The 14,010-nt window shown below is 54.8% G+C and overlaps 2 protein-coding genes across 3 annotated transcripts in view; one reads left to right on the top strand and one right to left on the bottom strand.

Moving 5' to 3' along the window:
* Window positions 1–391: 391 nt before the first annotated feature.
* ZBTB3 (zinc finger and BTB domain containing 3) lies at window positions 392–5,021 on the bottom strand. Its single transcript, XM_069066155.1, is given in 3 exon segments — window positions 392–3,060; window positions 3,063–4,494; window positions 4,955–5,021. Coding segments are annotated over 2 exon segments (1,542 nt in total). The 5' UTR covers window positions 4,468–4,494; window positions 4,955–5,021; the 3' UTR covers window positions 392–2,923.
* An 8,792-nt stretch (window positions 5,022–13,813) lies between these two features.
* Window positions 13,814–14,010, top strand: part of POLR2G (RNA polymerase II subunit G) — a 1,633-nt gene continuing 1,436 nt past the window's right edge. Inside the window, exon 1 of one of the 2 annotated variants that reach the window (XM_069066160.1) lies at window positions 13,814–13,977. In XM_069066160.1, the coding sequence (XP_068922261.1) occupies window positions 13,966–13,977 (12 nt within the window). In that variant the 5' untranslated portion in view covers window positions 13,814–13,965. The remainder of the gene's footprint in view (window positions 13,978–14,010) is intronic. The other variant, XM_069066159.1, reaches the window with a different exon arrangement.

Raw genomic sequence — 14,010 nt, forward strand, 5'->3', positions numbered from 1 at the left:
CCCAGAGATCCACTCGCTGGCAGATGGGCTGCTGGTAAGCAGCATGGCTGGTCCTCAGCTTTGCCTAGACTCAGCTTGAGCTCTGCCAGCCTAGGCCTGGAGACCCCAGAGACACTTCCATATTACAATACAGTCAAAAAAGCAAAGCCAGAAAATCTGCCCCATTTGTCCTTGACTGGGAATTACCCTCTCCTCACGAACAGCTGTCCTTCCTCCTGGCTGAGACCAGTAAGAAAACAAGCTTGTCCTGGCCACAAAAGGAGGTGTTTCTGTACAAAGAGGCTTTTGGGGAAATTTAAGGAGAAAGGGGAACATGTCTTTTTAGACAAGCTAGACACAGCAATCAATGCCTGACACAGTGGTTACACTGAAAGTGTTTGCCTTCTCTTCCTGTGTTTAAAATTCCAGACGATACAGCAACCTTTTATTGGATTCACAGATAAAGGAAATTCACATATAATTATAACATTCACGTTATTTGTGACTAATCACAGAATTTAGATCTAGAAAGAGCCTTGCACATCACCTAGTCCAAGTCCCTTGTTGTATGAAGAGGAAACAGGCCTGGAAGGTGGATATTGTTTTCCCAGGTCAGATAGGCATCAGGCAGCATGGCCAAGATCACAACCTGAGTAGCTGGACTCTCCCTCCCCCACACTGCCTCTTCTTCCTTCAAGCTGCTGATCAGTAACCCAGTTGTCCTCTCTCTTCTGGCTGAGAGATCAGTGGTATCAAAATGGCAAGAAGGGAGCCCAGCACATGGAGGAGGAGTCCAATGACAGGCCAGGATCCTCACCTAACCTATCTAACTGAATCTGGAAGGAGGCTGGGGGGGATAAGTAGGGGAGTGATTTGGGGGGTGAGGGGCAGAAGACCCTAATGATGTAGAACATCTGAGAACTTGAGAAAAAAGGGAAAGGATCTTGAGGTTTGCTAAGCTGGGATGAAAAGAGACAGGACATTGAGGCAGTCATTTACTTGCACAGAGATTAGGGAAAGGGCCTAATGGATACGAAGACCCTCAGCCAGAAAGAAATGATTGGTGAGAAACCTGGCAAGACTCCACTCACATAAATAGCCTCTGACATCATAGTTCCTTTGGAGCTGAAGGGGAAAGGAAAGGAGGGTCTTAGAAATGGCGGCAGTTCTGAGCCTTTCCCTTCTTTGATGAGACCCTAGGAAGTGCTCGATGCTGAGGAACTACCCTTCCAAGTCCACCTGTATCCTGGGTTAGGTCAGGAATCAGAAAATAACTTATTCTTCAGGAGACCCAGGATTGGTTCCAGCCTCAGATGCTTGGCACCCACACAAAAAAGAACTGGCCGTGTAACCTTGAACAAGTTACTTAACCCCAATTGCTTTAAAAAAGAAAATAACTTATTGGGGATTTCCAAGATGGAAATATGCTAATTAAAGGGTGTACTGTAATCCTTCAACCAAGATAAGGGAGGAAGATTTGGGCGCAACATAACGGCCCTTTTTAGCCTTAGGGATGGCCAGAAATGAAACGGCATGCATTGTGAAGTACCAGCTGGAAGGATGGAAAGGTCCTTGGGTTACTGAACATTTGACGGATGGGGACACTGAGGCACAGCCGTGAAGTGACTTACCCAGAGCCCCAGACACCAGATCTGGGCCCTGCCTGTCCCTCTAATGCCTCCCTTTGAGCACTGCGGCACAACACTGTACTAGAAAGCCTCCAATCCCCTAAATAAGGTGGTCTAGGATTGGAGAGGACCTTGGGATTTGGCCCTCTGAGCTTCTCACAGACTTAGTGCTTGTAACTGGCCACTGACACTCTAGCCCTCTTGGCCACTGCTGTGTGACGCTGCCGCACAGAGAGGCGTGGAATTCATTCAGAGTGAAGGGTGAGCAGAAGACAAAACATGCCAGCCCTCCCCACACACATGTCCCAGATGCCCTGGCAGCCCCAGCAAGAAACTCTTCAGGTTACTTGAGTTGGACAAGTATTTGGTGGACACCTTGGAATGATTTCAGCGACTAATTGTAGGGAACTTTAGAAAGTTTAAGACTCTAAGTGTGAAGGAGATCCCTGAGGCTGCTTTCCAACACTCCAGCTCCTACACAGTACATGATACAGAAAGCCAGAAGAATCAGCTTTGGGGGGGCGTGTCCCTCCCTCCCCCACCTTATTTCTCATTTCCTAGTTCCCTTCTCTGAACCAGATCCCATTCTATGAATGAAAGATGTTATCATCCTGGGTGTCCCGGGGCTTTCATCCGCAACCTTGGCTGCACCTAAGTTACCAGCCCATGTGCCTCAGGCCCGGAGCCCTAGATGGACTTGTGGGACATTCAGTGTGCCTGGCCCACTGAAGTGGCTGACCACAAGCCCTGAGAGCCACCTATGAGCTCTGTCTGCAGCAGACAAGCAACACACCAACTACCCCATCCGCTTCAGCCCATACACTCGAAGTTCAGTCACGTTTCCTAATTTGGTCTGTATTCCTTTTTCTGGATCTTGCCTCCCCTTATCCCTCAGCATCAATTTGACTGCCCCCTCTGCCACCCCTCCTCCCCCAGGTCAGATTCTTAGAAGGTCTTAGAAAATCAACATTAGGCCTCAAATTTGTCCAAGGGGTAAAAAACCAGCCAAGACCACTTCATAGAAAGGGTTTCACTTTCACATTTATGGCCCAGGCAATAAGACAGTGGCAAGTGACAGCTTCAGGTGAACTCTGAAGGCCATGGTGCTAGGCAAGTTATCTGACTGGAGAGGAGCTAACCAAGTGGGCCTCTGCCTCCTGACAACCCAGGGAGGAAAGTGTGGAGAGGACACACAGGAATGGGAGGCAAGGCCCAGCACAAGCCGGCTCTGTGGCTCTGTGCCCCCAGAAGTGCTGCCCTCTGACTTCTGGTTAAATAAGGGCACTACAGCAGCCTGACCCCCATACCCAGCAGCATCATGATGACCTCACAGCCTTTCCGCTTTTCAAAGAGGTCTCCACTCTCCCAAACAGTCCCAGGGGCCAAGTCTGGGGATCTGGGGATCTTCCCAAGCTGAAGTCAGAGACCAAGGTGTGCACTCCTAGGAGGGGGCAGCTTCAGGGTCAGGCTTGCTGCGTTTGGCCAGGTCCTCATTGTGAGCCTTGCGGATGTGGCGGTACAGGTCTCCTGACTGAGTATAGCTCCGAAGGCAGTAGCGACACTCATAGGGCCGCTCCCGAGTGTGCACAGTCGCGTGGCGCCTCAATGTGTAGGAGCAGGAGAAGGTCTTCCCACACGTCTTGCATGTTGGAACATCCTCTGTGAAAACCCCAAAGCCCCCTGAGGCCACTTCATACTCTGGAGGCAAGTAGAGAGACTCATGGAGGCCGCTGTGTGCAGGTTGAGGGGGAGTCACCAGCCCAGGGTGATAGTGCCCAGGGCCAGCCAACAGGTGGTAGGGAAGGGGAGCATCAGGGGCCAGAAAGTGGTCAGCAGGCCCCCCCTCCTCGAGCCCTGGGCCTCCCGAAGCTGCGGCCTCTTCAAATGCTTCAGGTGGGGCATAGCGGCTCCGACAAACTGCTCCAGGTGGAAAGAGTCCCTCTGGTGCCCGTGGTCTCTCCTCCGGCCCCTCGGCCTCCTCATCAGAGATCACGATGGCCTCCACCTTCACCTGCACGGGCTCAGCCTCTCCTGGGGCTGGTGCTGGCCTGGGTGGGTAGAAGCCCTCCACTGGCCCACTAGGTCCTCGAGGGCCTCCTACCCCGAGGTTCTCAGGACCCACTTCCAGGGACCCTGGGGGCTCAACGGGGGCAGCTCCCAGACTAGGAGAAAAGTAGCTGGTAGGCACCGTTTCTGTGGAGCTACTGGGGCTGGATAGGGAGCCTTCCACCAGCTGGGCATCCATGCCAGGCTGGGTGGTATCCGCACTGTCGGGCCCTGGGGGCTCATCCCTGTGGGGGCCCGAGGGCAGGGCAGGGGCTGGGGCCTGGGCTGGGGCGGGCCCTTTCCATTGGTCCTGGTCCCTCCAGCTGGGCATCTCAGGGGCCGGAAGCACCGACACGAGGCCACGGGAGGTACTGGGCACTGGCTCGGGGGAGGCCGGCTGCGGCCGGGGCTCTTCCTCCTTCTTGGTGCTGTCGGCCTCAGCCAGGGCCCGGGCCTGCAGCCGCCGCTTGCAGACCTTGACGATGTCATTCATGTGCAGGTAGCTGGCGGCAGCCAGCACATCCTCCACGGGAGTGTCCCCGCGCAGGGCCAGCTGGCCGGCGTACATGAAGTCCAGCAGCAGCCCGAAAGCGGGCGCCGTAACGATCTCGTTGTGGATGCACACCAGGTCCCGCTTGTCCAGGTCCCGCTCCTTGTAGAAGAGCTGGAAGAAGGGGCTGCATGAGGCCAGCACGGCACGGTGCGCCTGGAACGGCGTGCTGCCCACCAGCACGGTGCAGTCGCACAGGAAGCCCTGCGAGCGCTGCTCCCGGAGACTCTGCAGCAGCTGCTCGCTGTGCCCGGGGAACTCCATGGAGGCTGGCGGAGGGACCCCGGGGCCCTGGGGAGAGAGGGAAGCGACAGGCCATGAGGGCAGAGGCGCCCCATCTGGGGCTGTCTCCTGCTGCGCCCAGCCCAGCCTGGTCCAGGGCAAAGAGGAGGCTGAGCCCAAGCAGGAGACCAAGGATGGGCTCACACCGCCCCCCCCCAAGCTCCGCCCACTCACCCACCAGGAGAGTCCAAAGCCTCGCCCTAGGGCCCGCCCCCTGCGGGGACCGTCACGCCCCGGAAACCCCGGCCCCCCGGAAGTCCCGCCCCCGCGGGGGGCCCCTCACTCCTCGGCAGCGCCCACCCAGTAGCCCCCCGCCTCCCCGACCGGGAGTCCTCTGTGCTCCTGGACCCCTCCCCCGAAGCGCTCCTCCACCCCAGCCCGGGAGTTCCCCAAGGCCCCCTCCTCTCGCATCCGGTTGGGAATGGGGAGACCCGGGGGTGGGAACGAGCAGAAGAAACTGATCCCTCACCCACCACAGAGCTGCGGCCTGAAGAACCCCGCCCACTTCCCCGCCTCCCTCGTCGCTATTGGTCGAGGTTCTCCGTTCCTAGGCTCGGATTGGTCGGCACGCCCCCGCCCTCGCTGCGGTTGCGGCCTCCAGATGGGCGCGCGCCGATATCGCTCAAGCTTACCAGTCCTCTGATTGCCCCCAGCCCGCTGTCATTTCTCTGCTTCCTCATCCCGCCCCGTTTCTTCAGCGCGTTCGTTGATTAGCGGACGGAGCCTGCCGATCCAGCAGCCCGGGTCCTACCGCGGGCTACAGAGCTGGGCGAGGCTCGGAGCCCGTGGGGGCGGGGCTTGCGTGCGGCGCGTCAGCACTCCCCCAGCCGCCTCCTCCCCTGCGGCTGCAGTCTGCTGCTCCCGCCCGCCCCCTCCAATCTTCCAGAAGCAGGACCCACTCCTACCTTCCGTGGGGCCGGCGTTTCCCCTCCAGCCTCCCCCTGCGGCAGCTTTCCCCCTGGAACTTGTCCCTGTGCTTCCAGGGGCGTCTTTGCCTTGATAGGTAGTGAGTTCTCCGTCCCCAGAAGTATCCAAGCACACATAGGGCGAATGCTAGATTTGGGTTTGAATCCCTGCCCTTCCACTTCGCTTCTGCCTCAGTTTCCTCATCTGTAAAATAAAAGGCTTGGACTCAAGGACCTCCAAGGCCCCTTCCTGCTCCAAGTCCATGGTCCTGGACTTTTTTGAGGCACCTGTGGTCTACAGCCCACAGGCCCGCATCCAAGTCACAGGCTGACTGAAAGGGCTGGTCAACAACAAGCCGACCCACGGTCACACAGGGAGTTAGGAGCTTGAGCCCAGGTCCAGTCAACAAGCATTTAAAGGTCTACTGCCCAAATCAGTCAATTTAAAAAAAAAAAACATTTATTAAGCACCTACTGTATGCCAGGCACTGGGGGTACAAAGAAAGGCAAAAAGAGAGCCTGCCCTAGGGGAGCTCCCAGTCTAATGGGAGAGACCACAAGCCACCCATGCTGGACAAACATGTGCTACCCCTGATAAATTGGAAGTAATCCACAGAGAAAGCGCTAAGAACAAAGCACTGGTAAACGTTTCCATTGCACCATACACTTCCATATTTTGCACAATTCCTTCATTACTGATCTCTTATTTTAAAATTTTAACTGAATTTTTGTAATTAACAAAATTATTTTTTTCCCTTTCTTCCCTGGGGGGTGTGTGTGTGGGGGAGTAAAACAAAACTCTTGTGCAAAAATACGTACCACAACCAACCAAGACAAGAATGTCCACCCTGGCCATGGGCCACAACGTCTCATGAGCTCTCTGGCAGCTGTCTGTGGAGCAAGTTTCATCTTTAGTCTTCTGGAGTTGTGGTTGGTCATTGCTTTGGTCAGAATTCTTAAGTCTTTGAAAGCTGTTTTGGTTCATGATGTGATTCCACCACAGTTGGGGCAGAAGGTGACGAGGGCCTGTACCCAGGTGATGGCTGTGAGGGCAGAGAGCAGGGTTAGGATCTGAACCCTGTGGGGGGGGGGGGGTTAGACCAGCAAGAACTGGTAGACGGATTGACTCTGGGCATGGGGTTGAGGACGAAGGTAATTCCAGAAGAGTCTGGATAAGGCTGGGAGTCCTCATCATGCCCTGGCCCAGCAGGAAAGCTCCACAGAGGGAGAACTGGGCAGAAAGAGCATGAGTTCTGTTTCAGACAAGAGAAGTATTAAGAAGGGTCAGGGAAGGCTTCCTGTAGAAGGCAAGATTTTAGTTGAGCTTAAAGGAAGCCAGGGAGCTCAGGAGTTGGAGCAGAGGAAGGAGGGCCTTCCAGACATGGGGGAGAGCAGAGGGATGGACAGCCAGGGGGCTGGGGGCCCTGGACAGTACAGTGCAGGGAGTAAGGTATAAGAATAAGCCTGAACCGTAAGGAGGGGCCTACGTTACAGTGAAGTACTGTGAATGCCAAACAGAAAGTTGTGTATTTGGTCACTGGAGTTTATTGAGGAGGCAGGTGAAGCGAGCAGACCTGTGCTTTAAAAAGATCACTTTGACAGTAGAGTCAAGGGTGGACTCTCGTGGGGAGACTGGAGGCTGGTGGAGCCAGCAGAGCTCCTGTGTAGTCCAGGCATAAAGGATGAGGGCCTGGACCAGGGCAGGGAGGATAGGGCACATTGGAGAGGCTGCTGAGGTGACATTGACAGGCCCTGGCACCATATTGGATATGGGAGGTGAGCACTAGTGAGGGGTCCAGGCTGACTCCTGGCTTGTGGGTCTGAGGGGCTGCCCTCTACAGACATAGGGCAAGCTTTGGGAGGGAAAGAGAACAAGCTCAGTCCTGGACATGCTGAGTTTAAGAAGTCTATTGGAGTCCAGTTTGAGATGACTGAAAGGCCATTGGAAATGCAGGGTTGGAAGTCAGCAGAGAGGTTAGAGCAGGAAAGGTAGATTTGGGAATCATTACCAGTGTTGGTGGAATGATGAGGTCAGAAGCCAGTGGCAAGGGGTGAGGAAGAGAGAAAGTGGAGGCCCTATTGTAGCCGGCCTTCCCGAGAGAGGAGTTTAGCTGCAAAGGGCAGAAGAGACAGAGCACAGAGGCAGAAGAGCAGGGAGAGAAGAATCCAGTGACAGTCTGTTTGTAGGCCATAGGAAATGAGCCAGGAAACAGGGATCCATTGAAAAATAAGTGAAAGATAGACTCAGCTCTTCTCAGCAATGCCAGGATCTAAGACAGCTCCAAAACACTCATCATGGAAAATGCCGTCCACATCCAGAGGAAGAACTAGAGTCTGAGAGAAGACCGGAGCAGACTGTTTGCTCATTTTTTGTTTGTTTCTTCTTTCTCATGGTTCCTCCCATTGGTTCTAACTCTTCTTCACATCATCACTAATGTGAAAATGTGTTTTATACGAATGTACATGTAGAGCCTCTATCAGATTGCACACCATCTTGGGAAGGGAAGGGGAGAAAATCTGGAGCTCAAAATCTTATGGAACTGAATGGTGAAAACTAAAAATAAATACAATTTTTAAAAAGAAGTGAAAGTGCATGGATGGCAGAGGGGGCGATCTGGTGGAGGAGCTGGGATCACCTGAGGAGTTTGCCTTGGTCAGACCAGCTCGTTCTGTGACACAGGGAGGAAGGAGGAGAGGAGCCAAAGGCGGCCCAGCGATGGGAGATGAGAAAGAGGGAAGGAGGGGGAGCTCACTGGGAATGGCCTCCATTTTTTCTGTCAAATAGGAAGCAAGGATCTTGACTGAGAGTGGGGGGACAGCAAACCATGAGAGGTTTGAGGTGGGAGAGAAGATCTGGAAGACACTGAGAGGAAGGGAATGAGTTGATAAGGGAGATAGAATAGATTGCCACACAGTGGTGAGGGCCCAGGGGAGGTTGTGCAAGGTCGAATTGTAATGTAAACCCAGTCGAACAGTTGCATAACTTTCTTGGATGTGTGGAATCATCGCTATGATAAGGGGGTGAGGGATTCAAGAGAGCAGGATAGTGCAGAGTGAAATTGGTTCACCGAGGAGTCAAAATGGGGAGAGGAGGCAAGAGCGACCAGTGCAGGGGAGGTGGTCTGAGATGGAATTGAGGGGGTCAAGGGATGAAATCATGATACAGAGAAGGGATATGGAAGAGAAGGCAGAGGGAGAGATGAAAGCCTATAGTAGGTTATGGTCAAATGAGGAGATTTCAGACTTGTTGAACATAGATGTGGTCCAGCTGTGGGTGATGTAAGATTGAGGGTATGACTGTCTTTGTGTATGGGTAAGGTGGGGTGAGGAGTCACTCACAGTACATGAGAAGGTTGAGGGTGTTTGAGGGAGAATCCAGATGTATGTTGAAGTCCCCTAGTCTGAGGGCAAGAATTGGGGAGGAGAGAAACATTTTAAGCCAGGTACCAAACTCATTGAGGAAAGGAGAGTGGGGAGGGGGTGCCCCTAGACAACAGCTGCCTGGATTCTTACTGGGTATTAGAGATGAATTGCATGAACCTCAAGAAATACATCAGGAAATACATACCTCAAGATGCACTGTCAAATGAAACAACCTTGTGGAGCTTACATTATTTAAAAAAAAAAATCCAAGTAGAAATCCCCTTAACTCCTGGATGGGGGGGTGCACGACCAGCCTGGATTGTGGCCCCTGCCTGGAGGGCAGGGAGGGAGGTATTTCACAGACACCATGAAGGAAAAAACCACCACCAAGTGGGAGGGCAGAGAAGGCCCCTTCCCTCCTCTGACCAGTTTCCCTGGGCATGATGACCTCCAGGGCCATGTCTGGTCCTTATGACCGCCCAGGGAGGTAGGCAGGGGCAGGGATGCTTAAACCCTTTGACAGGTGAAGTGACTGAGAGCCCTAAAGGTTACATGATCCAGAGAGAACCGAGAAGCCCAGAGTTCAAACTCTGCCTTAGATACCAGCTGGGTAACCTCCATTCCTCACCTGTCCAATTGGGATAATCTCAGCACCTACCCCACAAGGCTGTGGTGAACTCAGCACACGGTAGGCACTTAATAAAGGCCTGTTCCCGTTCCTTCTGTAGCAGCAGGCACCCCAAGCGTCCTCAGGGTTTGCTGCCTCCACAGGTTCTTAGATCTGCTTTGTTAAAGGAAAGCAACTCAAAATGGGTTAACAACCTTACTTTAATCAGTCAAACATATATCATTTACCTCGTTCAGGGGAAAAAGGTCAGCACCCCAAACTTCAAAGTATACAGGCAGAATTATCAAGACAGAAACAGATCAAGTAGACAGCTTTCCAAACTGTCCAACCATTACATCCATACCAATACAACATCTGGGTTTCAACATCTGGGTTTTTCAAAGCCAGGAGGCTCTGGACAACAGCTTCCCAGAAACCAGATCAAATCACAGAACACTTTTCAAAGTGAGCCCCAAAACAAAGGTACACATCAGGGCTTATATAGCCTTCTCCTGGCTCAGAGAATGTAACAACCTTATTGACTCACTGGCCAATCAAGAAGTATCTACTGAAAAACAAGCCTCCCACCCCAGGCTCCAGGTGCACTTTAGCCTAGGGGCAGGGAAGATCTTCAAATTTACATTTCCATTACACCTTCTCCCTAGTTGAAGGCTGAATGTCTAACAAGCTGCAGCCAGGACCCAAACACATCTCTGACTAGAAAGAAGGGAGGGAAGGAGGAAGGAAACAAGTGTTTACATGGTGCTTGCTAAATGCCAGGCACAAATATCTCATCTGATCCTCACTGCAACCCTCAGAGGTGGGCACTATGATTATGCCCATTTTATAGTGGGGGAAACTAAGTCAGACAGAAGTTAAATTCCCAGGGTCACAGCTAGTTAGTGTGTGAGGCTGGATTTGAACTGAGGCCTTCCTGACTCTAGGCCCAGCTGTCTCTTGGTTCAGTGAGTGGAAGGCATCCTGTTACTGAGGAAAACCCAGTGCTGCCTCCCTCAGCATTGAGGGTTTGGACCTGTTCTCCCCTGGGAGGGGAAGCCATGCCGTGAAGCCTTCTATAAAGTGTTTATTAAGCACCGACTGTGTATAAGGCAGAGGCTACAGCAGATCAAATGAAACCCAGCCTTGTTTCAAACAAAACACATGTTCTGCTGGGGATGGGGATAGGGTACAGTTCAGCCTTACCTAGGGCATCATTCAGGGATGAAGAGAGGCCTCACAATTAGGGGGAACTGAAAGTGTCCCCTCAGCTGGGTCTGGAAGGAAGCCAGGGACCACAAGGGGGGACAGCCTGGCATGTGCCCATCAAGGGATGAACGGCCACATACATGTTCACTGGAGAGATGGAACGCACAGTGAGTCTGCAGAAAGCCTGGCTGGGGCACCAGGGTAGGCTGAGCAGACTGCATGTTCACCCACAGGTAATAGTGAGCCACCAAGGCTCTCTGAACAAAATGGCACTTTGGGGGGGATTGTTTTGCCAGCAGACTGAAGGATGGCTGGGGGGGTCAGGAAAGCCTAGACTCCCAGAATTGGGTTAGGAAGGTGCTAATGGTCCAAGCTGGAGGCAGGAACAAGAATGATAGTCATGGAATAAGGAGAGGCTACAGCCTTCTGACCCAGGGAGGGGCAGATGCTGCCAAGGCCCTCCATTCCTCATTGCTTCTGTCCTCTCCTTTGCCAAAGTGCCTCTCTCTGCTGTTTGCCAAAGCTGCTTCAGTGGATGACAGACTAGATCTTCCCATCATGTGTCATTCCCGTAGGATGGTGCAGGACAGATGTACCTCCTTGGCAGCCTCCCTGTCTACTCTGGTTAGCACCATGGCCTGCCTTAGCATCAAACTGCCAGGTGGGACCCTGGCCTCCTCTGGGACTTTGATTTCAAGCCTGGCAGTGGCCAGGGGTCTGCCGGTGAGTCCAAGGACATCTGTCTTTAGAAACTGGCCTGCCTCCCTTTGACGGAGGTGGGAAGGGGACACGGCCCCCCTTGTGGAAGAAGGACCCACGGGATCCTTGGAGGAACCACACCTTTCTCTGCAGTTCGGTCCAGAGGGGTGTAAGATGAGGTTGAGGGGTGGGCAGGAATCCCTGCCAAGCTGTGGGGAGGAAACAAAGCTGAATCCTCCAGTTTTCGTCTTTGGGACCACAGGGTCAAGAGATTTTGTTTCAGTTGCTGTCCCTGCCCAGACCTCTGAGATGGATGCAGATGAGCTGGGCAAACATGGTGAACCTGGAGGAGAAGGCTGACCTGGAGGAGATAAGGGGAGAGATGGGAGGAGCCCTGGTCAGGGCTTTCCCACTTTGGGCAGGAACTAAGGTGACCCCAGGGGAATTGGAGCAGCTGACTAGATGCATTGTCCACTCCAAGGTCTGGGTGGTGGATGGTACCAGTATGGATTGGTGGTCTCTTACCCAGGTAGGAGGGCAGCAGGGAAGGCAACAGTACTGGTACCGAGTGTACAAGAGAGTTTACAAGGATGGGCGGTTTAAGGAGTGGGGGTGGTGGACGATGGGGCCTGTTCAAAAGGCCTTGAAGGTCCCAGAACCCTTGTCCCCCATTCAGATCAAGGAGCTGGGGGCTATACTGTACAACTGCAGCCCTGCTGCCCAAGATCTGCTCTCCAGGAGACCCCCAGGTTGGTCCTGCCCCCCTCCTGGAGGCCCCAGCTCCAGAGGCTGGCCAGAGGACTCAAAGAGATTCCCTTGGGGCTCGATTCTGCCCAGCTTGGCACTGATCGAAGGGTCCCAGGGAATGTTCCAAGCCTGGGTGATCCTGGGCAGGTCACTGACTCCCTCTAGGTCTCAGTTTCCTCATCTGTAAAATGAGGTGGCTGGACTCGAAGGCCTCTGAGGGCCCTTCATGCGCAAGGTAGGACTTTGGGTTTGCCATGGGGTGGAAGGTCGGCCAGCTCCAGGACCAGGCTGGGGCTGAGGGTGCACCAGAAAGAGCAGGAAGTTGTGCCCATAGCTGTCCTCTCTTCCTCCATCCCTGATCTGCTCCTTGACCTTCCTGTGCCCTCCTCATCCCCCTGTCCTCTTCCCAGCTTCTGTGGGTTCTTGGAGGCCTTGAGCTATCAGTCACTCACACCTCTGCCTACCAGGAAAGAAAAGAGCAAAAGGCCCCTGAAAGCACTATAGGGTCCTAGAGCCAGCTGAGGAGGGAGCTCACTGCAGGTGGCCGGCACAGCCAGGACAAACACCCAGAGGCTACTTTGAATGTCTCATGCAGGCAGCCCTGCAGGCCCTGTGGGCTGGAGCACAGGCTATGTCTCTGACTGCACCTCTCCCTGCGGCCAGCCCCTCGGCCCCCACCCTCCCATCGCCGCCCAGGCCCAGGAGGGGGCCGGCTAGTTCTGGCTCAGGCCCCCACCACAGGACCAGCGGACCGGCGTGCATTAAGCGAGGCAGGGAGGCAGATACAAAGACTAGTAAGGCTGTTCCTGCCCTCCCTTCAGACAACGAAGTACAGCGAGGTGAAAGCCAAGCAGCGGGGGCACTCCCAGCGGGCTCTAGGGGAAGAGGGGCTGGGGTGGTTTGGCCTGCGTTCTCAGAGGACGATGACGTCAGGCAGGTGATGCCGCGATATGCCAGAGAGCTGGGTCTAAGCGAGGCCAGGCTGCGCAGAGTCACCAGCCTCACTTTCTCCTGCGGAGCCCTCTGGGTCCAGGGGACAGATATAGATCGGGACCCCTTGAGATGGCCCGGAGGAGGGGGGCGAGGGGGAGGAGGTGCGCAGGGAGCGGCTGCATTGCGGGCATGGGTGATGAGGTCTGTGCCTATACCCCAGGGGTAGCTAAGGCCCCAGCCCTTTAGGGTCCCGCCTGTCGGAAGACTGGAGGAAAGGGAAAGCCTCGTTGGCAAGGGGGAGGAAACAGAACACCGCCCCAAAAGGCTGCCCGGCCCAGCAGTTCTACAACTTTTTCAGTGTAATCCTAAAGGCTACAGGGGGCCATGGAAGGCTTTAGAGCAGGGGAGGGCTCCACGCTTAGCCCAAAGTCTCCACTAACAAACAGCCGGGTGATGGGACCGCTGGGGCCTCGAGGTCACACGCCCCGCCCATCGACCGGCTTCCTTCCCGCCTTCCCCTTCCACTGGGCTGCACTATCACCCAAAACAAGCGCTCCTCCGCACCTGGCGTGGCTCGGGGACTGGGGGCGGGGCCTTGGGGACCGGTTCTTGAGCGAGCCAATCAGCAGCCGCGAAGGAGAGAGGCGCCAGGTCGAGACAGTGGGAGGGAGTGGGCCCGATTTGCCCAGTAGCCAATCGACTTCTGCACAGTGAGCGGGAGGCGGGGTCCTTGGAAAGGCGAGGAGAGCTAAACCGAAGGGGCGGGGCAATCCTGAGGAGAGAGCCTAGGCTTCGTGAGGTGGGAAGGGAGGAGAAGCGCGCGACACGCAGGGGGAGGGGCGAACCGGAGCGCGCCCTGGCCAATCAGGAGGCTCGAGACTAAGGCAAAGGAGCGCGGCGGTTGTGGGCGGAGCCAGGAGGCGTAGGCCTAGCTGCCCCTGAAGCTCCGCGGCTTCCGGTAGGGCCCAGGGATTCCCAGCGGCAGCAGCGGCTCCCGCCCGCCCGAAGGTCTCGGCGAGGATGTTTTACCACGTGAGCGCTGCGGGGCGGGGGAGGAAGCCGGGG

Source organism: Petaurus breviceps, unplaced genomic scaffold (genome assembly GCF_028583685.1).
Source record: "Petaurus breviceps papuanus isolate PSGF00001 unplaced genomic scaffold, PetGlider_PUasm1.0 90721, whole genome shotgun sequence".
Taxonomy (NCBI): domain Eukaryota; kingdom Metazoa; phylum Chordata; class Mammalia; order Diprotodontia; family Petauridae; genus Petaurus; species Petaurus breviceps.